Source organism: Bacillus rossius, chromosome 5 (genome assembly GCF_032445375.1).
Source record: "Bacillus rossius redtenbacheri isolate Brsri chromosome 5, Brsri_v3, whole genome shotgun sequence".
Lineage (NCBI taxonomy): Eukaryota > Metazoa > Arthropoda > Insecta > Phasmatodea > Bacillidae > Bacillus > Bacillus rossius.
In genome coordinates, this window is record NC_086333.1 from 71,496,783 (window position 1) to 71,523,722 (window position 26,940).

At 36.9% G+C, this 26,940-nt stretch overlaps 1 protein-coding gene across 4 annotated transcripts; it reads right to left on the bottom strand.

Annotated features, from left to right (window-relative positions):
• Positions 1-25,425, bottom strand: LOC134531997 (choline-phosphate cytidylyltransferase A). Of its 4 annotated transcripts, none has more exons than XM_063368115.1 (9): positions 25,302-25,425; positions 24,782-24,905; positions 16,407-16,515; positions 15,655-15,771; positions 15,376-15,527; positions 11,835-12,056; positions 10,211-10,378; positions 6,722-6,837; positions 1-1,685 (listed from the first exon to the last, which is right to left on the bottom strand). In XM_063368115.1, the coding sequence occupies exons 2-9, from the start codon at positions 24,860-24,862 to the stop codon at positions 1,565-1,567; spliced, it is 1,086 nt and encodes a 361-aa protein (XP_063224185.1). In that variant the 5' UTR covers positions 24,863-24,905; positions 25,302-25,425; the 3' UTR covers positions 1-1,564. The 4 variants fall into 4 exon arrangements, with proteins under 4 accessions (XP_063224185.1, XP_063224186.1, XP_063224184.1 ...); XM_063368116.1 differs by having other exon boundaries at positions 25,329-25,423; XM_063368114.1 differs by having other exon boundaries at positions 25,038-25,398.
• Positions 25,426-26,940: the final 1,515 nt, after the last annotated feature.

The following is a 26,940-nucleotide window of genomic DNA, read 5'->3' on the forward strand; positions in this document are numbered from 1 at the left end:
TTTTCCTGTAAAGCTCTTTATTTATTCAAACTGACGAAATTGTATGTGTGTACAAAGTACTGACCTATCAGCACATCACACGCAATGGAGCTTCTAGCCGGACATCACACTTCATTTGAAACAAGACACCCGCAGACTACCACGAAAAAACCCAAGGCTATTAAAATAATCCATATAAAAATATAAATTGTGCAAATTCCACAGTTCAGATCTCAACAATATATTGCTTGTTCTGTTTAAAAAAACACCAATTATCATTTTAAAGCACATGTGACAGAAATATTATGTAGCATTGTCTCTTTAAAATTGATGACAACATTAAAAACAATTTCAAGACTAAAAAATGCACGTACACAGATTGAGGTAAGCTCCATGCAGTCTCGTATGTTCAAAAATTTTCTACTGGTGATGATGGACAATACTTTAGTACCTTGAACACATGTATTAATTTACAGTAGTCTCAATCGTTTGAGGATTATCAGTCTTACATAGCAAAATTATTCAATTAAAATTGTGTTGAATCTGTATCAATTAAAGTGATGAATTGGCATTCAAGACTTACATGAAATTGAAATCATACCTGAAATTGAATATTAGTTAGTAGAAATGTACAGTTTTGCAAAAAAATTTCTGGAGGAAAAAAATATTTTCAACAAGATTCGAAGTTTTCCACTCACTACCTTCATACAGTAATACTAATTTCCTGCAAAAAAAGATGCACACTCAAAACTCTACAGTACAGTTTATATTAAAATATGCACACACATTCATGAGCATTCATTCATAGTATAAGTAGAGTTAAAAAATAAATAACACAATGCATAAAACTTACTGATACAAGACATCAGTGACATAGTGTTTACAAATCATTTTGTCCCTGGGCCGCTCTGTAGTCAAACTCTCACAAATTTTAGATTCTTGTCCCAAAAATCCATATTCTAAAATGGTTTGGTATGGAAACCGACAAAAGAGCTTACCTCTTTGCCTCACTACATGCAATAAGTCTCAAAGAAAAAAAAAATGGTTTTCACTAATCAACAATATATAAAACACAGTTAAAAATTGTCCCTGTGTTCTAGCTTGCTTGTAGTAACCTATTGCAGAATATTCATTGAAGATAAACAAATGTAATAAAAGCCAAAATAAAATATAGATAACACAACTATATTCAATTTTGTGACTCACAATACAATTTCTAATGTACACATGTCTCACAATTGGCTTTGACTATGCAACATTACTAAATGTTGCAAACCAAAAAACAGACAAAACAATAAATTAAATAACAGTTATTTTATATTTCAATTTGCCTAGCCAGCATGGCCAATAACACATCATTAAAATTAAAGCCTATATATAGATATAATGATGGTGACTGCTAAAAACCATGGTAATTTTTCAAGTACAAACATTGCTCCCGTGACGAGCATCGAGGAAGAAAGCGAAACGGAAGGTAGGGAAAAGTAAACTAGCCTCGCTAGAGTAACAGGGGTTCGGGATTCAGAACTTCTCCCCACGGCAGAAGCAGGCTAAAGCTACGGCTCTCGATGCTGCCGGTCAGTCTTCACTTGGATTGGCGCTCGTCTTCGTCGTCAGAGTAGTCGTCCGTCAGGCTGCTGCTGGTCGCAGCGTGGTTCGTCGAGCCTGGCGAGAAGTCGTAACGCCCGGCTTTGGGCGGCGGCGGGCTGCAAGCAACGACACAGTCACCGGCGCATCCTTCGGGCCGAGCTCAGACTGGCTCGGCTCTTGGTTATTTACTTTGCGTTTTGCAAGAGTCCAATCGAGATGTTTCGATCGTCACTTGTTTCCATCCTGCACTCATGTCCATGGTCAGAAAGTACAGGAAGAGTTACATACAAATGTAAAATTACCAACGTAAAATAAAAAAAAACAGATTTATTTCCTTATTAATCGTTATTTATTTCAACAATTTCACATATAAACAGCTTAAATAATTCAAATGCATATACATATTAACTGTACGAGATTAAATTAACCTGATACGTAAATCATAGAGGTCGGCGGGTACCCGTCTTTCCGGGTATTTTTCGGGTAGTTAAATTACCCGTGGCTCGGGTAGAGGTGGGTCGAAAAGTATCAACCTGATACTTTGGCACTGATACGCGCCTGTATCAGGAACGGCAAACGAGTACACTTGAAAAGTATCAAGTACTTTAGTATCAGTTCAGAATTCGCCTGGAACAACACCACGGCCAATGTGCGCAGAACCCGATCGCAGATGACGGTCACTTGGGCGGAGCTTGTGAAAGGGGAGGGAGCAGGAACGACGAATAAGGGATAAAGAAGGGAAATAATGTGGGGGAGGAAGCGCAGGGGAAGGAGTTGAAGGAGAGGCGCAAAGCGAAATTGTTACGAGTCGTTTGGTTATTGTTCCACATCAAATTACGCTCAGTGCGCAGTGCGTGCACAGTCTCGTTCAATAATAAAACTAATGAAATTTTAATATTAAAAAGTACATTAATACAAGATATAATATTTATATTTGTGCACCTAACAGCTATGAAAATGCAAATAAATTTTCAGTTGACACTAATAACAGATGTAATCAACATTAGGACTTTTTTTTTTCCGAAAACAATTAGTAACTAGTGTTTTCATACATTAAAAGATTACGATTTTATCAAAAATTAAAAATAAAAAAAAAAACAGATACGTACATTAGTGAGCATACTATATCAATGTTTACGTTTTAAATGTTTCTTCAGATTAGTTGATGATTATTTATAACTCAGTTTTTGTTTACACATACATATTACAATTAGCAAACTCATTATTTTCCGTAAAAAAATTCCACACAAATGAAGTCTTTTTCCTGCACTTATCCATTCCTTATTTCACTATAAAGATACTAACTACAAAGCATGACAGCCCGCAACAATGTACACGGTGGTAATTAATACACGGCCAGGACGAACTGCAGTGAATGTTGAACTGATTGATACTGGCTGTATCAGGCGGGCATGAGAGTAACAGAGGTAGAGAATTACCGGGCGTGATAAATAATGTATCAGAGACACCGATACCTTTTTACGCTGGTGATGACGGCACGGAGGATGTGTACCCTGTAACAAGAATGCTGATACCTTGTCGCTTCCTGGGACCGCAAATGCTCTGATACAAAAGTATCAGATACTTGAAACTAGGTACATTATTGTATCAGGTTGGAACAGATACCGAAAATTGCTGTAACAACCCACCTCTAGGCTCGGGTCGGGCACTTTTTATGCCCGAAAATTTTCGGGTCGGACGTATAATAAAAAAAAAAATCTAGGTTAACTTGCCGTTGCCGTGTCCTGCTGCCACGGGAAATGACCTGCCGTGTTTATATATTATGTTGAACACACAATATATTTGCTCAAATAAAAAAAAAATACCGTGGGTACTTTTAAGTCTAGATAAAATTAGCTAGTAGGCCTAAAAACATCGTGAAAAACGTAACGTTTATAGTCGGCAATGAACATTTTAAATCGCAAAATATACATATTGTATAACATGGAAAGTTGTTTTTATTTCTAAACATGTAATAATTTAAGTCTAAGCGTGTAAAAGTCCTAGTGATTATAGCAGCAGACAATCTAAAATGCACGAGGGAAAAACGTAAACTCACGAATGTATAAACGTAACAGGAATGTCGGGAATATTACGTGGCTGCTTGTCTGATACTGTTTTTATGTCACAACTTAGCCGAAAAATACTGGTATGAGACATAAACTTCACAAGATAAAATGAGCGGAGTCTTGGTAACTGTTTTATACGCATTTTATAATTTCGGAAGTATTGTACAGTTGACACATATTTTTTATACTAACCATTTATTTCTGGGGATCGTAAATAAATAATTATTGGTATCAAGACATCAAGATGAACGTAAACTTGAACATGTCACGGCAGCGAGAAAACTGGTGCGTATACCAATAAACTGGTATTAGAACTGGACAACACTGGTACACGGGAGGTGGAGCTTATATTTTTTTCCGCTAAGCTCGCATCTATTGGCTGACTGCTGATGGAAGGTCACGAGTCTGGGCGGAGCGTACTGCGCATGCGCAGCTCAGAGAACAGAGAGAGCCAGCCGGCGGCCACGCCGTGCCGTAGCAACAGCTGATCAGTACAATGACCTTTCTCCGCGCACGGCGCGCTATTGACGGTAATTTACATCAATTTGCCGTACCCCCTTTTTTTTTTAATTTTTAATAGTTTTAGTGTGGCGCAATGCGTATGTCTAAAGTAGCTCGTATTTGTTCTGAACGCTGCAGGATGCGACTGTATTTTAATTACGTAACTTTAACGTTCTTACAATTTTTCATATTCAATTTTTTTTTTTCTCGAAAATCTGTACGTACGACCGAGGTGTACGTACGAATCGGGGGCCGTACGAGCGAGGTTTTACTGTAATGCTGATTTGAACACGTTTTTAAATGCTAAAATAATGTTTTAATATTTTTACTACAATAAGCCGTTTTCCAAGCATCGCCAAAACAGCAAATCATTATTTGGGAATACCTGCCACAGAAGTATCCAGTGAGCGTGTGTTCTCAAGTACTAGCAATGTTGTGACACACAGGCGGGAACGGCTGTCAGCAGAACATGTAGAAGAACTGGGTTTTTTTGCATCAAAATCAAAAATTAGGCTAAGTAAAAACTGTTTGATAGGGTTGTTTTTTATTTGAATTGCAAAAAAAAATTCATGTTGAGCAATGCTTATTTTGTAATTTGATGTAATGTTTTAACTTATATTTATTAATTTTTTAAAGTGTATTTAAGATACAGTAAAAACATTTTGCAATAACAATTTCCAGTTTCATCAGGTATGTTAGAAAGACAATACCCGACCGACCCCGAATTTTTTGTGCAATTATCCGACCCGACCCGGCTTAAAAATCCACTACCCAAAGACCTCTAGTAAATTGCAAGCTTCGAAATTTGGCAAAACCCAAATGGTGTAGAATAAATCTGGGTACATGACCATTGTATACAAAGATGTGCCAATTGGAACACAGCCTTGATGTATCAGCAACTGAGACACTCTTAGTTTAACAAAGGAAGAACACTGCAACGCAGTACCTCGTTAAAACATCCCTGTTCACTGCAATGTCAACATGTGGATTCCAAGTGGACTGGCAAAGGAAAACCAGCTCATTGATGCTAATGTATACAAGACTTGATGCCAACTGGTCTTGGTAAAGAAATTATCAGCATTAATCACATACTTGCTTTTCCACAAGCGATCAACTAATAATTTAGGGTGACATTCAATGAGGAAATTGTGCGAGTGGGGCTTTAATTCAGTACATTTGGTACACTGCCAAGTAGGATTAGTGATTTTGCATGAATATCGAATTTTAACATAATTTAGCAGGAATACCAAAGAAGAATTAAAATACAGTACAATGGTATTTGAAACAAGTTATAATAATTTGCTCTAAATGAAGAAAATTTAGAAAAAATACACATTTACATTGCTCTTCAAAATCATTATGGAAATGCACTCAACAAATGTGAATTGTAACCCACCAGAAATACTGAAAGAAAAAGAGAAATAAAACTCTGAACCAACTAAAACACCGGCAGCACCGTCATTTAACCTGGCGGCAAAGTCAAACAGCGGAAATGAACCTGAAAAAGCTGAACACAAGCAGCTCTGTTTGTGCTGGTTCACAGAACACACCGAACCTAGACCTTTCACAAAACACCAACACACTGAGGTTGTCAGTGTGGATGAAAGAGTGAAACACCTGATAATCCTACACCTCACTCTTTCTCATCCTTGTACATTCAAGAGTAGCACTGCCACTTCGAGCAACAGCGATGCAAGTACCATCACATTAATAAATCTGTCATGTAAGACCAGTAAGTAGCTTTAATCTCTTCCAACTTCCACAAATGTGTCGTCTTATACACAGGAAAATACAAAAAGTAGAAAGAATGACTGCAAGAGCGATAACATCATGAATAATGTTGAAAATGACTTTCCATTGCTTCAATGCACAGCTTGGCATGTGACAGGTTGATCTATATCCCACAAAAAGTTAGTACCAATGATGACACACCTGCAATATGTAAAGATATGTTTCATACACCATGTGGACCTAGTGTTTCAGAATTAGAGAAAGGACTACAATGTGCTGTTTTTTTTTGTTTGTTTTTAAACTTTTTGTAAATAAGGATAACCATTTTATAAGTAATAACTAATCTTCCTAGTTTTGATAGATACCAGCTGGACCATTAGAACGTTTAGTATTATAGTGGAGTCCCTGGGACTTATGGCACTGGAAGTCCCTGGATGGGACAGGAAGTCCAAATTAAAAGAAACGTAATAGAAGTTTTTGATGGATAATACTATAAAAATCAATATTTTTTTTTAAAATAAAAATACAACATTTCCTACAGCTTGATTTTAAGTTTTAATACTACTGTATATGTAACCTAAAAACTGATGCAGGACTAACAAAACAAAACACCTTTGCCATTAACATTTAAAAAATTATCGAATGTACAGTGATGTAAATCCTGTCTGGTTTAACCGGATGTCCAGACGAGCGGGACTAACTGCATGACAAAAGAAAGCACAGCCCGCACGTGATGAATGGGGAGGAACACACGAGCTGAAACGTTGGCGCTGGTCGGGGACCGCCATCGCGACGTCGGACCAGCGAGAGAGCACAAGCGACAGTCAGCTCTGGCAGGCGGGAGGACTCACCTGACGCCCTCGTCCTTGTCGTTGCCGGTGGAGGAGGTGGGGCTGCCCTCGCGGGGGCTGCCGGGGGGCGACAGCGCCTGCATCAGACGCCCCTTGCCCTCGTTCCAGATGTGGGACTGCAACGAGACCCACACACACCCTCCCACTTGCCAACGCCGCGCCTCGACTCGAGTTCACAACCACGGAGTTGCTGTCCACGACCCCGAGATCCGTGGCTGCACAGAGCAGTAGCTAGTCTCTGGTGATACGTGCTCACGTCAAACACCAGACAGCTCTATACTAACAACATGGGCGAGAGAGAGGGAAAAATAACCGAGTGGTAAGAGGTTTGGCTACAATTATATTTACAAGATAGATTATCAAATTATATAAAATATTATCTGGTGTCAACATCTTTTCAAAAACTTTAAGAACTGGAGGTTTGTTTCGCTCATAAATCTGTAAAATTATTAAAAACTTTTTTACTTTTTTCCTAAAGAAACTAAGTTATTTTTGTTGTCATATTGATGGTACCACATGTATTAAACAGATAAATTTTTCATACTGGGCATACCATTTGCCATCCATCGGACTGACATTACGCCAGGTTTTCACACAAAATTCTTGGAGCTGTCCCGGAATAGTGTAGCATGTTTGCTTACGTCGCACTTTTTTGCACAGAGACTTAGGGTGACGGGACTTCCACGATTATCGTCGGCTCGGGAATAGGGCTGTTCCGATAGGTACCTTCTTTTCCTATACCAATTACAGATTACCTCAATATCACTTTGACACAATATCATTACTGGTACCTTATACAACAATAATAAACATTTACAAATACCGCCAACATTATACAAATATATATTTTATATAAATTATTCATAAATAACTTTGAGAATGTTATTTTTTCCATACCTAAAATCAAAGCAAGTTTACTAAAAACTGTGAATTACTTATTTATTTAGTAAACATCATCTTTTCTATTTACTTGTAGTTAAAGAGTGTTTAATTTAATCATTTTTATGATTTGCCTTTAAAAATGTAGTATAAATAAATAAATATAGATAAAAATATTATTAAAACTAAGACAAAAAACGCAAGCATTCAAAAGAAGAGTCAAAGTTTTGAATGTACTTTCTCTGATACCTTGGTATTGGCCAAAAACTAAATGTTAGTCGATGTACAACATCAATATCTGGAATCGGAACAGCCCTATCAAAAACATTTGGGTGCTAGGATCAAACTCGTGACACTTGCCGTGTGAATGGGATGCATTACTGATCAAAGAACCTGAGGACCCTGATGTGAAAGTAGAAAGCTTGTGAATACTAATAACTAATAACACAGCACTAGTCTCTACAAAGAGGAAAACAGGCCATTACCCTTGACTAATAATGTATATAACTACAACGTGGAACTTTCCATGTTTCAGGAGCACATACACAAACTTGCTCTTAAAAGCTTGCAAAACATTTATGGTGAAAGTAAGTATTTTTAGTATGTATTGTTGAAACTTTTTTCATCTTTATAGTTTAACTGGAAAAAAATTTAAGTTATCTTTTAGTAGCTGAGTTATTTAAGATAATAACCTACATGTCAAAGTGCAAAATTGTTTTCAGACAAACCTGTTAGAATACTTGTATAAAGGAAATTTTTTCAAAAGATCAAACTCAATTTTCTTTTTAGGGACAAAGCAAACATAACGTACAATTTCTAATTATTAGTTTGTCCTATCCACAAGCTAGAAGCCTATGAAAGACAAAGAGACCGACTAAAAACAATAGAGTTCAGTTAAGGGGTTAATGTTCCATTCCCATTCATTATTTTATATTTTATATTTTATATTTTATATTTTATTTTATATTGCATACGGTTAAACTTGCTGACTTTTGGAGTGGTTGAACATTCCAAAATGAAAAAAATAATTATATTGCATACGTTTTGCATAATTAGCTGGCAAAGTTGCATTTTTAACATTTTCATGAAGTATGTAACAAGGAGAATGAAATGGAATATAAAACTGAAACTTTTTAGTTTTAAAGTCAATTTTACTGGCTACTATGTGATATGGTTTTATGTTTCAGAAAAAAATAATTTAATTTTAAGTAGCTTTTTAAAATCCTCAGAAATTTTATGATTTCAAAAGGCTAAATAAAACTAAATATATTTTTCTGAAATAATTAAACCATATCATGCACATGCAGTAGCCACTAGAGTTGCCTTTCCACTAAAAAATTTTCAGTTATTTATTCAATTTGGATCTATCCTTATCCATACCCATACTGTACAAAAATGTTAAAAGTTCAACTTTGCCAGCTAATTATGCAAAAAGTACGCACAATTTATATTATTTTTCATAACCACGTTAAATGTAAATATAAAATAACGACCTAGAATGGTACGTACTCCCTTCAATCCTTTGCAAATGAAAACTTTTTGAAGGAAAAAAAAAAGACAGAAGTGAAACTTCTTGCTTAATAGGAGGTGTTGATACGAGATAAATTATTAATATTTTTTACCAACCCAGAGATAAAAATTGAGAATAGCAAGGAAGTGGGTACAATCTCAAATGGAAAAAAAAAATGCCCTTTTCCGCGCCCTGTAATCTTGCATCCATTCACTGGCACGTTTTGGCGCCTCTTCTGGCATGCTAAGCTACGTAACTGTCCCCCCTCTCCCTTGCTGCCATCCCATTCGACCGCTAGTGCATGCGTTGGAGTGGCGTCGTCGCTGACGCACTCTCCTCCTCTACCGGTTTCCCCACCACAGTACCTAACTGTACCTCTTATGCAATCTGAATTTTCGTAGTGCTCAAAAATTGTAGCCTTCTCAGCCAAGAAGATTCACTTCAAAAAAAAAAAATTGGTTGTATGTAAAGTTGGTTTACGGACGATAGTTTAACGTGACAACGTCATAACAAAACATTGATGAAATGATTGCATACTTTTATGAATAAAATTGAATCATTTTTATTGAATTATCACTATTTTGTATGGATACAAAGAAGGCGTGAAATGAAATCTACAATTTAATTGATAAATTAACTTTTATTTGCACTCATTAATTCAAATATGTTTATTACTTTAACGAACCGATTATTTTAACTATAACTTTTATACATATTTGCTATTTAACTTCTTCAAATCTGTGTTATTCTGTTAAGGATAGGACGATGATAGGAAAAGTAGGAAACAAATGGGAGTGTTTCAAGATTAATGTGCCTCGAAAAAGTCAAATCGATGGTTGTTAGAATCGAGTGGAAGAGAGATAGATGTGGGGTAAGCGTACAATGAGCGTAACGGGACAATGTGCATAACAGGACACTTTTTCGTGCGAGCAGCCAGTGTTCATCGTTTTATTAGACGTCATGTCAAAAAATTTTAATAATTGAAACAGGTGGTGAAGAGAGTTGAGATGGTCACCAACCAACTGAAGCTCGGACCTGCCAGGTTACAGCTTGCTCCTAGCCAGGCGAGTGAGAGGGCCAGCGTGCATCGCGGGACTCACCAGTCGTCCCTCCCTCCCGAACAGCAGCAGGAAGGCATCGATGAAGTCCCGCGACTTCTCCTCCCACTTCTGGATCATGTCCACCTTCTTCTCCCCGATGTTCTCCATCACCTTCTTGCCCTTGTCCTTCAGCTCGTCCATCTTGTTCTGCAGGCGGAACTTCTTCTCCTGCCGAGCGCGACACGCCGTGAGCACTTCGCGATGCTGGAGCAGCTCCGACCCCACTTTGCATCGTGGCAAGAACCACGCAATCAACAATGTTCAAAAACAGCTCAAACCTGTTACGAAGTTCCTTAAAAGCACGTCCTGCATTTTTTTTTTTTTTTTTTTTTTTGCAATTCTGCCGACTACTTGTCTACAGTGAAACGACTGTCCCATACAATTATTAGGTAGTACAACAATTTAAGAGAGAATAAGTGCACATATAAAATCAAAGAATTCATTCCTGCACATGATTGCTATCCACTCATTGGTATATACAAAAATACAAAATGAGGTGAACAGAGGCTCAAAGAAAAATGTTCAAATCCTTGATAAACTTATTCATGAACATCCTACGAACATATGTAAACTTTCCCTGGCACACAGTCGCTAAACCTAATTTATGTTACCATCAGCAATTTAAGGAGATTAAAAATCTGTCCCTTCATCAACCACACTATCTTTAAAACATAAATAAATAAAACACTGTGGTTGCAAATGTAAGATAACTTGTCTGTCCTCACACACTGCATAATCTGGTTCTTCGTTCTCCATGTTTATGAAATTAATGAAACTGACAGGCCAAGACTACACCTCGTTTTATCATTACTCATCCTTATGTCAAAAATACATTACTGTTCCTTTATTTCTCGAGTATTAAATGCATATGCATCATTAGGTGAGTCAAACAAATTTGAACCATAATGGTGTAGAAAAATGGCCACCTATATAAGAAGAGTGTAAAAAATGTAAAATGTGATGACATCTTCTGGTAGCACATAATACTAGAAGTAAACTTTATTCAAAAAAGCTATAACTGACATGCTAGACTACAACTTTTTTTTGTGCTTTAATAAAGTTAAACAATTTATAACATTATTAATACTGCATTGTTTTCTGGTCGTGCAATGTGTTCGAAAAACTGGAATTTACCAAACTTTTGCGAGTTTCATCGTGCTAATAATCACCCTTCATATAAAACATTGTGCGTGTGTACATATCATAAAATAAAGTGTTTCCTGCATAAATGATTAAAAATGTCAGTCATCTATAATATTTAATATTTCATAAAAATTACAAAAAAAGAATTTATATTTTGTTAATATTTTAAATATTTTACATAATTTTTTCTGGCAATATACATAATTTTTTGACTGGCAAGTTAGAGTATAAACGTCTTGTCTCTGTACCGGGATGCGTATTTCCCTACCGGGCAAATACTGCCCTTGGAGGTAGGGAGCGTTGAAGTGATATTCAAATTTATTTACATCGTCGCTAAACTGAGATTTTTCTGACACGCTTAAATAATCTTCCATGCTTGTGAACTATTTCACACTATAGAGAAACGAGAAAACCTTACTTTTGTCGGACCAACGCAAGTATTGATCACCGGCGCACGGACGTCCGGGGCAGGAGCACTCACGTTGAGGAAGGACACGTTGAGCTCCTTGGCGCTGTAGCCGCGCGCCAGGTTCCGCCTCACGTAGATGTCGTAGTCGCGCACGATCCTCGCCACGATGTCCGAGGTGGACACGCCCTCCGTGCGCTCCGTGGCCACGAACATGCCCTTCGCCTTCAGCCCCGCGTACACGTCCTGGCAGTCCTCCGTGCCGTACGGGATCTCGTCGTGAGCCACGAAGTCGATCTGTCGGCGGGAGCAGCGACGTCACCATGGAGGCGTCTCAAACACCCACGGTGCTGCCGACTTGCCGGCACATCCATCAGTGATCATACACAGGGTTACCACTATTTCGAATATCCCTGATATTTCCAGGTTTTCCCAGACAATTCTCAATGTCGCACTTTAAGAAAACATATCAACTTCAGGTTGACAGCACTACCGTACACAGGTCTGCAGTAGTAACGTTTAACAAATGGTTGCGAAACTCATATACAGTAGAGTCTCGCCTTTGAATATATATACTGTATAGAAGTCGCGAGTGGATAGGATTTACTCTACGTTTTTCAGAAGCTTATGATGAGCAGCTTGGGAACTTCACCGCTGCAGTGCGCTGCCGTAACGCCCTGTATCGTCTTAGTTGTTATTTACACGTTAGAGCGCAGTGCTGTCGCCCGCTGTCATTCCCCGCTCCCCTCATCCATCATTCACTGCAGCTCAACGTCGTTCAAGGAGAGGGGGAAGGGGTGTTTGAAGAGTTCGAGACTTGTCCGCTAGGGACCACCACAAGTCGATGCCCTAGAGATGGTGGCGATTGCGGCGGTGAATTAACCAACTACCTCAAAACCGTATTAGAAATTTTAACCTGGGCTGGCGACTTCTATACAGTATATATATTCAAAGGTCTCGCTAATCCGGAACCCCGTTAGTCCGGACATCCGGTTAATCCGGACATCCGGTTAATCCGGACGGATCTAAAAAAAAAAAAAATAATGAAAAATAATGTTGTGACAAAGGATAATAAGAAAATACATTTCTAAGAGAGGGTCCTCTTGTCCTCAGTTGCCGGGATTCTTACCGCTAGTTTTCCGCTCATCGTCTGTTTTCCAAGAAGTGACTCACTCTATACCTGCGAGTTGTTTTGTTTTGTTCCCTTCAGTCGATGGTTACTCGTGCTGGTGATAGATGCTCGTTACAGTTATTTTTATTCAGTGCGAGTGTTGTATTGTGTGCACTTATTAAGAGCAACGTAATGGCTACTAAACTTAAGAAAGTGACTGTAACAATGGAGCAAAAACACCAAGTCTTATTTCGTATTGATGTGGATGAATTATTAACTAGAATCAATCGTGCAAGGTTTAGGAGTGGGAAAACAAACTGTTTCTGATTGGAAAAAAATTTGGAAAGAAATTGAAGATTTTTGTGCCAAAATGTTGAGTAAGAACAGTCTGGGTAACAGAAGCACTTTAAAAAAACCAAAAAATGAAACTTTAGACAAGGCTTTGTACATTTGGTTTTGCCAACAACGTGAAAAAGTCGCTCCGCTGTCGGGCGTAACATTACAAGCGTTCGTGCTCAAACTCAACGAAAAATTAAATGTAAATTAATTGTAAATTTAATGTATTGCATTATTTATAAGTTACATACATGTGCACTTAGTTTCTTAAGTACTTTATAATAAAACATAGTTGATTTTTAAGCATAAAGATTTTTTCTTCAGCCTATAAAACTTGTTTTTTGATACATTTTAAAGTTGATTACGGTTGATCCGGACTTTCGGTGATCCGGACAAGTCCGTATTAACGAGACTCTACTGTATTCAAAAATCCCTGACACAAAATGAAATTCCCTAACATATATCTGATTACCCTGACGCTCATAAAATTCCTTGACAATGCCTGGTTTACCATATAAGTGTCAAGCCTGAATAAAACACACAGAATGCAAACGCCAAATACTAGACCGTACAAAATAATTAACCCATTCATAACATGATGATGAAATACAGCCATTAAACAGTTTAAAAATTACACAAGTTTAAATAAATAACAACATAAAAAAAAACTAAATTAAGTTTCAGGAATTATATTTATGTTAAGTACTTACAAAAAGCCTCCTCCTAACTGTCATTTGCTGGGATTCTTGAATCTCCTTGGGAGCAAATATGTTTTATAGCACACTTAATAAGCTGAACTGGATCCAATTAAACTTTACTATAGTACCAAAATTATTGTGCCTACATGCGACCACAGCCAGCAATATTAGGCGTGATATTTATGGTATGAAACGCTGATAGACACATGATATTTCTGAAGTGTCATTAAGTTTCTCTGTTCACATGATAAATCTCCATCATTCTGTAAATGGACTACTAAATCAGTAATAATTAAAGAAAATCAGTAGTACTCTGCAGCACTGTAGGCACCCATCCAAGATATCAAGATGCATCATGATTTACTTCAGATAATATTCTAATGCTGCATGAGTGCATGACTCCAATACTGTTATAACATGGACTGTGAAATACAAAACTAAGCCCACTGTATCTGTTACACCTTTCATTCTAAACATATAAATAAGAGAGCAACCAGATTACGAAGATAATGGTTGCCTCCAAACAACTTGCATAAAGAAAATGCTCATAAATAATATGACCTTAATTAAAAGCTGCGTGCAAACATTCTTTTTCCCCTCTGCTATTTAAGTGTGATGGACGATGGTTTAGTAAGCATGGCCTCCAAGGAAAGAGAAGTGTTCCCAGGGACCGTGATATGCGAGGAATCACACTTATGAGGAAGAGTAAATAGTCCAATCCCAAATTCTCGCATGAGTCGGCAATCAAGCTGTTCATAACCCACCATAATCTATAGCATCTCTCATCCTTAGAGTGCAGAGTGCATTTAAATTGGCATTTACTCTCTCGCACAATTTCTGCAATTAGCGCTGTCCTTGTTTTGGTGTGCTCTGTTACCAGATATATGTCACAGACCACAAAAGTAACTTTGTGATATAATGAAAGTTTTCTAAAATGTATCTGAAACATTGTATTTTGTGAAGTAAAATTTGGAATTGAAAATTCTGGAAATACAGCACTAGCTGATGATATTCATCTTTTATTTCTATGCAGGCATAATTCAAAAATGCCATCTTGGTTTAAACAGCTTTTGTTCTCAATACTTTTACATCATTTAGCATAGAAACGTTTCGCTCTTTTGAGCATAGCACATACGTTTATGGAATGCCTTTTTATTAACAGTGACTGACTGCTACAAACACTTTCTCCTGTAAAATAATAATTGGTGTTTAGCATTTAATTTTTTTTTCCTACCGGAATGACAACTGTAATAATACTGTTAACCGACAATATTTTATGGTCTTAGGGAAAAAAAAAAAAATGCAATTTAAACTTATTATAATTAACGATGGTATACAAAAGAAGAACTTAAATTTTTATCAAGCCAGGTAGTATCCATCTGGCAACAGTGGTTACAGTTAACTCTGTACTGTCAGACATACCATAGGGCAGTCCTGTACAACTGTACGTATGCCGCCGCCAGACACGCACCTTGTGTTTCTCCAGGAACTCGTCGTCCAGCTCCCAGGGGGCGTCCCGCACCACCTCGTCCACGTAGCGGCAGTGTCTGACGGCCTCGTAGCGCTCCAAGTCCGTCATCACGGTCCGCCCCTTCCTCTTGTGCGTCAGCTCGTCGCTGCACACTGCAACACGACCGCCCGCCCTGACGCCACAGCTGTGATTTATCTGTCTGCGGTCAACTCGACACTGCTCTACATTACCAACCGTGCAAAAAAAAAAAATTACAAATAAGCATATGTTTATCCTGACCTCCAACTATGAGGTAAACGTTGGGGAACACATTCTTCGCTTGCAACAGCTGACGGGCATGTCCTTGGTGGAACAGATCGTAAATTCCGTCCGCGTAAACCCGTATTGGTCGCGACACTGGAAACACAACATCATTACTTCTCTTAATTTTCTGTACTTACACTTGCACCCAGAAAATTTGTGTTGATCTTAAAAGTAAGGTGCACCATTACTTTTTTAACAGAAAAAATTAATATTCCCACAACTCAAGGAATAATAATAATAATGATAATAATTATAATTCAATTTATACTTCAGCACTTAAGCTGTCCAGAAAGTTAAAAAAAAGTTATAGGACTGCATTGATTAACTTCATAATATTTTTAGTAACTCCGTTAGAAAACTATTTAAGTCTTATAAGCCTTCAATTGGGTTAAATTAAAATAATCTATTAGTTCATTGTCCTTAGGTCAGATAATTGGTAACAATTTTCCCTTATAATTTTATTTATTATCTAACACAACAAAAATATTTTTTTTCATTTATGTATTCCCAGACATTGCTAATTGGGTTCGTCCAAGTTAAGAGCTTGCTTTATTGCATTTTCATCTGTTGTTAAAATAAACTTAACCAATTCCAGGCAATGGGAGTAACTGTAATGTTTCATGTATTTTCCATAAAATATTTTAAAGTGTACACATTCTAGCTATCACCATTACACATTAACACAGATCACGAAACAAGCTCTGTATGAGAGGTCGGTGGTAGCTCACCTCTGCCAGACTTTGCCATCTTGTACGTGACTCTGGTCGTGTAGTCGCAGCGATCGCGCTCCGCAATCGCATCGAAATCATCGCTGAAGGGAGCCATCTTGTGAATGGACTGCCAAAGCACACAGTAACATTGTATCACTCTCTAGCTGCCGAATACGTCCACGAACACCCAACACACAATGTTAAATCAAGACCTCAAAGTAACACCGTTTAGAATTCTGAAACTTTTCGCCAAAATCAACTAAGTAACCAATCCAATCAACCATTAACATAAACGCTTGGTTTTGGTGAACAATTTTCAATACTGAGATTTAAGTCATGTCATTAAGGAATGGCATACCAAATTAAGGAACTAACATGTAACATTTTTGACGAAATCTATGAGATAGTGTATACAGATTTTACTAAAACAAAATCATTCAAGAATTATAAAACAATGGCTAACTAGTAATAAACCACATTTTCTACAATTTCCCAGTTTTCAAAAAAAAATTTATATTAAAAAAAAGCTACAAAATGTGATGTAATGAGTTTTTTTTTTCACACACTACTCCTATGAAAATCACAACTGAACCACCAAAACTATTCACAATTACAAAACTGGTAATGTGCCACTGGCCATCACGCACACAAACAATCAGGAGGCTGGCGCTGCGACGGATGGACTGACAGTGCCGCCTCCACGCGGCGAGACAAGGCTGCCGGCTTCCAAGGCCACCCTCGTCATCACAATCAGCAGAGCATGCCCCGACGGCCAAACACACTCTGCAATGCACTCTCCCACTCCAGGAGACTCGCGCCCTCACCGCCGCTTCGCAACACCCCTCTGATTAGATTAATGAACCAGCTCCTCATTGAAGCCAGGTTCAAGAAACTCACATTGATAACAACTACAAAACCTATAAAAAATGTATCTATAAAAAGGATGTTAACGCCTACTTGTAATGTCAAAATTTTAGGGATGGGCCAATCCAATCCTCAAATGCCATCAAATCCGTAGTATTCGAAGAATTCAATATTTGAGGAAAAAGATTAGAAGAAAAATATTACAGGAAATAAAGTAAATTAAATAATTAAATACTGGTAACCTCTGAAGTTTACTGGGTCAATGTTTTCTTCATACCTATCCTATTACCATTCTCCAAGATATTGTACTCATAAAATGTAATTTTATAAATAAAATTAAAATTTTTATTGATTCTGGAAACTTAGTTATTAAAATGAACATTTAAAGGGTTAAATGTTTCAACACCATAGTTAATATTTTTCATTCCTTGAAAATTATTTTATTTTTGACACTTAAGACCTAGATTTAGGTTTGACGGGTATATTCAAGATAATCTTTGGTATTCAAATTCGAGTTCCAGATTTGAGAAAATTAGGATTTGACCCATCACTACATAATATTGAACACAGTGTTATTAATTTTCTTTCACTTTTTCTATTTTGAAAGATTGATACATTCCTGTACAGTAAAATTACTAGATAAATAAAATTTTCCCCTAGAAGTTGTTTTGTGGACAGTTTGCTGGTTTTTCAAACTACATCCTATGTGCAGTTGCAAATTGAATTGTAACTGTTAATTATGTCATAAGGAGCCCAGCTGTGTACTGAATAGATGATCCTACCTGAATAACACAGGATCTTTAGTTTAGTTGTATATTTTTTAATATTTTTCAGGAAAATTTTTAAATTATAACATAGCAAAAAATTAATTTATAGCTCAATACATTTTCAATAAATTATACAAACAATACAACTGCCTCATAAAAAATTCAAAGAATAGATTTTCATAACATGAATTTGTAAAATTAAATATGTGGAATTAGCTCAGAACATTAAAAACTGATCTCAGATTTCATCCATCAATGGCAGAAATCCCTCAGCACAAACTATAAGCAATAAACAAACCAGGCATAACATGTTTTGCATATGTGTGCGTTACAGGTAAAATTTTAAGTTAAATTTGATCACTTAACAGTTTTTAAGTGTAAGTTTTATTTCATAAACTACTGTATTTATAGCAATAATATAGTGTTCAAAGTTCAATGGAAACACAAATGACAAAAAATATATAAATTTTTTTAATTGTATTACAATTTAAATTAGAATATTGAAAAATTATTTGACTAAGTATAGAAACCAAACTTACTCTAACTGTTGTATCACCTAAATCCTATACATATATTCAAGGTCTGATAAAAAAAATTATGATAAGAAAATGTGTACATAAAATTAGGTAAAACACATTATGGAGGGATACAGTTTTCACTTAATTTCTTAAAAATTCACTTTAAAAGTTTTTTTTGAAGCAAAAGAATTGACAATATCTTCAAATGACAGCTTATAAGTCAAATAATATTCAATACGAATGATGCTGAAGTGTTTTAGGCATTGTTGTTTGGTCTGCTTTCTAAGATATGTTTTTATAAGTTTCAGCTTTCATTAGAAGCTGCTGAAATGGCATCTTAGTTGCCATTGTCACATTCAGGTTAACAGCCTCCAAACCATCTGCGCTAAATTGATTTTAAAAGGTTATCTGTAGAGACCGGAAAAATTCACGGTTTCATTTCACGATAGGCTAGAATTTAAATGTGTTTAACTTTTTGCTGCTTCAGTGATTGGACCACAGGTTTTCTGAAGGAATCAGAGCCAATGAATAATCCTCAACGAAAGAAGTATTGAATCAAAAGAATTCTAGTTAATAGTTGTCACGAGTCAGTAGCCAATGAGCAGATGTAATTTGTCCGAGTGCATAGAGGATCTTGGAGTCTATCCTGTAGGTCATTGACTTCGCAAATTTTTCCGGTCCCTAGTTATCTGGTGTTGCTGTTGTCATAGTTGGTGCTGAGTCAGGCTCATGATACAAATGTTTGCTTCTGCTAGTAATTTGTCCTTATCTGCATCCATCCATCCCTCCCCTCACCCGCAAGAAGGTTGACTCACTCCCTCACTCGCATTCCTTCATCCTCCAAGGGCTCTACTGGTTTTTCTCGAACAGGGACTTAATTATTATAAATCAACTCTAAGAATTTTGTATATTGCATGCCTACAATTATTCATAGGATTTAAAAAAAATTTTTTTTAAGAACTTCTGACTTAAAAGTATGAAATAAAAAGTGAATAAAAAATATATATACAATATATACCAATATTTTGATTTTACTTACTATAAATAATCATGTTTTAGATAGATGATTATTGATAGTAGGTAAAATAAAAATATTTTTTTAGTATTTAGTGTACAACTATTTTTTTCTTCTTTTTACTTTTAATTTCATACTTAAAAGTCAGAGGTTCTCAAACATTTAAAATCCTACAAATAATTGTAGGTCCACCACATAAAAATTTCTGAGGAATAATTTACTACATCATTGTTTGAGAAAAACCTATAGAGTCGTTCAAATAACAAATAATAATGATGTTTTGACAAAAATAATGTATATCAACAGTGAAATAGTATAATGGAGTAACTATGTTATTATATCTGAACACATGTTTCTCTGGAATACCATAGGGCGCACCCAGAAACTCTTCTAAGACAAACCAGTGCGCCCTCGTAAATGCTTCAAGAACCAGGGCTAAGTCGTCAACAAAAAATTTGATTCCTCATGCTGTGCCCCTCTAACCCAGTTGCCAGGGCAAACTATAACCAACTCATTCCCCCCCCCCCCCTCGATACAACCCTGAATAAAATTTTTCTAGTAATATGTTAGAAGAAACAAGATGAAACTGTTAAATAAGGCACTCTCTGTGTACTTAAAGACTAAAATGAATAGAAATGTAGGTGGAAAAATTTCTTGGAAATTCCTAGAAATTAAAAAAAAAATTCTAAACAATTTCCTTTTTTCCATTACCACCATAGATTTACATAATTAATGATCAGTTGGTCCTACGCTATACAATAATTTATTTTCTGCAGTTTGGTACGTACTGTTTAAACAATAGTTTTTGTTTCTATCATTTGGTAGATGGTATCATGGGTCCTAACCAATTATTGTTAAATGTCAAGTGAGCAGTTAGGAGCAAAGAAAAACAAAACATATGTTTTTATTTGGTTCAGTTTGTATAAAAAGTAAATAAATTTAATTGTGTATTTCTGTGAAAGTATAACTCATGGAAAAATTTTTCAGGTTTTGCTGGAAATGTTCTGTTAAATTACAAATTACTGGAGAATTTTCCCAATAATACCTTTCTGGAAAATCAACATCTCTAATAATAATAATAATAATAATAATAATAATAATAATAATAATATCAGTTATTTATTAAGTTGAAACAGTAAAAATAATAATCTTTAATTTGAAATGTGTACTAAAAACAAAACAAGAAACAAAAATTCTTTCTTCAATCCACAAGTCACCAAGGCAGTACGACAGTTCTGCCCGAGACGGACGAAAGCAGTCAGGCGGTGCTTGAAGAACACGATATAAAGGTCGTAAACTCGGTTATCATGTTCACAGTGATGGTGAAGGTCGTGACATCTATTCTGTTCTCGCACTGTGCTTACAACACACTGTTTGAGCGCGTCCACGCACCGTTGCTCCCATCAATAAGACACAACCAAAGAATTTTAAACATTCACCAAAGCTACTGAACTCAAAATACACACTGTTTATGCCTGTGGTAGGCCAACATAAAAGCATGAGTATGGCACCTATGGCGCATTCTTACAGTGAAAAATAAAACCATGTTTTGCGTGGACCCATAACTACTAGCAAAAAAACTTGGTCGGGAGGTTAAAATCCAAAGTGTTAGTTTTATAATGTTAATTTAACTACTTGATGACTAATTGCTTGGTAACAGATTTAAACTGTGAGAAATACACTTAATGCTGTTTTGTAATAAAAAAGCATGATCTATATAAATTAGTAGCAGATGAAAAATTTCTGGTATGCCACACTACAAAATATATGGCTTTTCAAATAAAGTAAATTAATTTTTACTAGTTTGTGTTCCTGATAATAGCTTATGCATTGCTATGTTAGTAATATATTATGAAAGCTATTATATAATGGGTGGGTTCATAACTAATTCAAAAACTGTGTCTCGGTCACGGCGATTAGAGTTTTTCCCCCATGAGTGCAATCACATTCAAAATGTTTTGGAAACCATGCTATGAAAAAAAATAACAGCACAAACAAACAAAAGTATAACCATTACACGGCTAAGTTAGCCGCAAAGTAAACAGAAATTTTTGAATCAAAGGCCACTAAAATCTATTACTGTGCTTTGACCAAATTATAAAAAAAAAAGTTACATCCATATTTACATTTCTGAAAATTCCATAGTAACATTCAACATGCGGTAGAAGAGGACACACAATCGGCTGGACATAGATCTTAGGCAACACTCCCAAGAATGTTCATTTGAACGTGAACCCCTACAAAAAGTAAATGTTGGCTTGAACATCACACAGTTACGCCAGGCGAACAGGACCTTCAAGATCACAGCGGTTTTTGAACCTCTCAAGGTACACACAGATATAAACATTCTAGGAAGCTCCGGTCAAAACCTACTTCTGAATCATTTTGTATTCTTCCGCTGTTTGCCTAAAGTAACGTCGCAGTTCCGAGAGACTTGCATCCATACGTCGCTCCTGTGTTGGTGTAAAATTAATAATGTTAATACAAATCTATACACAATTATTGTAATAATTTATTTATTAAAAAAATTATTTATTTAAATAAATAGCGGTCACCAATTCGAATATTTCACTTTGAGAAGAAATTTAACAAAAAAATACTTTTGTTATCTTGCGGCCAACCAAACAGAGAGTTTACCTGGCAATGAATACATCAATTCATTCGCAGTTATGAGCAATGGGTTCTTTAAAAATGCTAGTATTAAAATTTTTTATACTAATGCAAATTCTCCACACAGAGGAGCTTGCGGCAATACTCGAGAGATAGGCGACAGACTTGTCGCACTTGGCCAGCAACTGGGAAACCCTCAGCCCACAAGGGTCTGTGAATGATCCGAAAACTCAAGTTACCAAAGGCAGGGGCGCAACAACAGGGGGGGGCAAGGGTATTTTGCCCCCCTCCCCTCTGAAACTTTGAAGTGGGGGCAAACGGAGGCAAAGAAAGTGCTGTGTAATCAATTTTTAGATAATAAAACTGCTTAAATAGCACCATTTTCCACCTTGAAATATAAATTTTCCCGGGGGAGGACCCCCGGGCCCCCCGCTTCAATAGGGGGGATAGATGATTCTTTATAAAAAGGTATATTGCCCCCCCTTTGGAAATTTAGTTGCTGCGCCCCTGACCAAAGGTAAACCCTCTTCCCCCTTCTTTCCCAAGACACTTTGGCTCATTTGAAGTGTTTCGGGACTCGAGGAAGCCCCACAGCAAGACCAGCACGGCGGCTCAGTTCTTGAGAGCCCCAATGGCGCTACACCTGCTCATTAGCACCCACGCGACACTGGCCGCGGTTCTAACGAAGACTGCAGCCACAATTATCTCTTATTCACACAGAGGTCGCCGGTGAGTCATCAGGCACACACTGACCTAATTCTACGTCGTCCTTGCGTCTGTGGTAGTCGTACCATCACCAAGCGGCAAGAAGCAAGTGGAGAAGCAGTTGAACTATCCAATTGTCCAAGCATGTTAATTGACTCAAACAAACTCGCATGTTAATTGACTCAAACAAACTCATACACCTACATGACACAGTACCAATCACGGAAAGAAGAGCAATGCATAAATTCTTGTAAAAAATTAATTTGTAAATTCATGGACATATTTATAAAATTCTTTCACTCTCCTTACAAAGCTACTGTTATTCAGATGGATAGATGCTATACATATATATTTTTTTAATGTTAATTGATTAATATGATACCTACTATACACCTATGTAAGACAGTACCAATTATGGAAAGAAAACCTGTAAAAAGTAAAATTACAAACTATTGGACACTCTTATAAAGCTATAAGTATTTATCCAGATAGACATTGGCTCTATGCAGATATATATATTTTTTATTTTGATTATATTTACATATGCTACAGCAATATTTTTAACTAAAATAAGAGAGAAAAAATTGTTTGACTGTACTGTAGATTACAAGTGTTTACAGTGTGATAAATCGTCTCTCTCTCTCCATGCACGTGAGTGAAATACAGTTCTGTATCAAGACTGTTTAATGACAGCAGGTCATAACAACATAGCAAGGAAAAGTGACCTATGCTTAGAGCACACGAGCCATATAATGTGAGTATCGATGGGTCCGACACTTGACATTAATTTATACACTAGTTTTTTCTAGAGTGATTCTCAAAAGAAAATCTAATCTATTTAAAATTTTTATCTGCCCGTGCAAGGCCCAGCACCACTACAAGAGCTTTCATACAACTATGTGGCTATGGTAGTACATTCCAAAGAAATAATTACGTAAGGTTCACTCAAATTTCCCTCATTTATTGTTCTGTTTCCTTGAACTGCATACACATACCGTGGAAGGTGGCCCCATGGTTAAATAACAGACTCTGATTTCAGAGGACTCCGGTTTAAATCATAGTCCATCAAAATATCGGTATTACTTAGTTTCTCAAAAATCACTCCAGGCTGAAAACCTTCCCTAATTCCCCTGACTTGCATGCTTGTCTCCAACGATCTCATTGTTAACCACGCATAAAACCAAAATAAATAAAAATAGTGACATATGTGACAGCAATAATTATCTGACAACAAACTACGTAATATGTTTATTTTAAAGTCATATTCTGAAACAAAAACTCCCTTATTTACAGTAGACTATGAGCAATGCTACCAAGTGCTACGCATTTACTGTAACTATTACCGATTTTGACGTCCATTTATGGAATCACCGAGATTTCTTTATTTATTTAGCTAGTTAATACAGATCAGAGAAACTTAATGACACATCAGAAATATCACATGTCTATCACTGTTCCGTAAGACAAATCTCACGCACATAGCCAGTTAGCTGTGGCTGCATATGTAGCACAGTAAAGTTAAGTTGGATCTATTTCAGCCTAGAAGTAGGAGGGAGAACTCTAGGAAAGATTTTAAGGAGAGAAGAGGTACATGATGGGGGGGAAACTTTATGGTACATTCTGAGAAAAATAGAGGGCTGATGTGTCTTGGATGAGGAGTGTGGCTCAATTCAGGAGAGCGAGAACAAAGCAGGGTGAATGCTTTCCACCGGACTGTACATAACTTCAGCAGTCTACAAATTCACCTTCTGTACTACCTGCTGGTGTTTAGTTAGCATGTGATCATGACTCACCCTTCCCCACAACAGAATTAATTGTAACATTCAATTCAATAACACTACTGAAAGAAATCCAAGCATAACAATCCCATATCAAAGCAGCTATCTATACTACTACTGAGGTTAAATCACTTACCATTTGTATAGGCATTGTTACATCTGGCTGTTGTAGAAGGGGCATTTCAGTAATTTCTTCCCTAGGACGCTTTCTCGACATGATTCCAAGTTATAAACATACAACCCATTCGGCCCACAGTTTACTGAAACAAAATATTCATATTATTATAAAACAAAAGTCGTTGACAAGTATAAAATAATAATTTATATTAATATAATAGATACATTTTACTAATTCAAATAGGGCCTATAGAAAATTTTATAAATTTAATTACATTATTTTAATAACAGATTGCCCCACAACTTGCTCAATTTAAGCTCCTGGATTATGTGCAGTATTATTAGGAAGAAATTTAATGGTTTCAAACAATAATTGGATTACAATAACAATTTAATTCCAGACTAAATTATAAAATAACCAAGTTGAGAATGAAAAAACGCCACTAGTGTCCGCAACAAGGGGCATGCAAAAAAATTCGTAATCAATATCATAAAATAGCATTTAACACAGCTTTTTCTTTTCTTTTTAATTTGCTTACAAACAAAAAATCACTCCACCGACGCACACGCAATTCAAGAAACGTCAGCAGTCTTTAGCAGACGGAAAAGTTTGGTGGTATGATTTTTCGTTGACTATTAATATCTGGCAACTCTCGGGGCTCTGAAGAGATTTCATTACTTTCCCACTAGATAGCAGCACAATTTATAACAGTATAAAACATATTAATTTAGTAATTACATTATTATAATAATATAAAGGTCAATGGTAAAATTTATTTAAGGATTTTAGTTTCTTCTTGACAGTTTATTTCTCAAAGCAGAAAAATGTGCATGTATATTTTTAGTTACATAGATTGTTGTATAAATGCCAAAAATAATATAACATTCAGGTCTATATATATTTCTTGTCGGTTGCATCGCGCAAATATGACGTTACATAATGTCACTAATAAAAATACATCAAAAGCCAAATATAATAACAGGAGTCCACATTTCTCAAGATATTTCCAGATAGATCATGTTTTTGTTAAGTTATAGCCATTAAACAGCAATGTAGGCACATATAAATAATAAACCTGCTATTTGGTTTTGTGCGAGTGTTCGTAAACAAAATTATTTCGATCAGTAACAGTAGATAACTAATCTACCCAAACACACCATCACTAGTACTATCATGCATGTGTTATTGTAGTTATGGACGCCATTAAGGTTGGCGCCAGCCGATAGTGCGCCTCTTAGTCGCACAGGCCACGATGCCTCTTCGATGCCTCTCAAACCCGTGTGCCACGAACACACCAATGCGTGCAACAAGGTGCAAAGAGTGTGGGTGCACCGAACGACCCGCAGCTAGCACCACTACCGGCCACATCGGCGGAAGCACTCCGCCGGGTGTGGCAATGTGCTTCCGCTGGACTATAGCATTCAAGGGCACACGTTTTCTCCCACAGACATAAACTATGTAATATTTAATTCTTCAAACTTTTTAGTCATTAATGTAATCGTTCAACGTGCGAATATGTCCTAAACTTGGCCGCATCTGTTCCCCGCGTGCTGCGCTTTTGGCGCGCAATTAGCAGGCCCGCTGTAGCTCCGCGTTACACGAAGTCACCAGTATCCATCGGGAGATTGGAAAGGCTGGTCCTCTTCGCGCAACGTTGAGAGGTCAATTTCGCAGCCTCATCTAGAGAGTGAGTTAGGACCCCCACTGGCCCATTTTGGGTGGCCTAAACAGCCCAAGGATCACCGCTACAGACACGCCCCTGCCTTCCCGCCACTTGGCCGAACCCAAACCCCGAGACCCATTCCTCGAAAACTTAATAGCTTTGACGGAGAGGCAGCCGGACCAGTGTCAAGGTGGTTAGAGATCTGTAAGCGTGCTAAAGTGCATTATCGTTGGAAAACACAGTCCCACTAGCTGTTTTCGGATCTTTTGTACTGTACTTGTATTTGGTGATGAAAAAAAACTACCCACAACCCAGCAATACCATTACCCCAGCATCATAAACTTTGATGTCTCCTCGCACTGTCGTCCCTCGACTTAAGGTCCCTAATTTCCTGTGGTGAACTGTCCTGATTTGCCCATGTAGCTCTCGTCGGTGAGGAAGTGAGTTCAGGCCAACGTGGCCGGGACCGGAAAATACGGGACCTGGAGGGAACGTTACGTAGGTAGGTGGAATG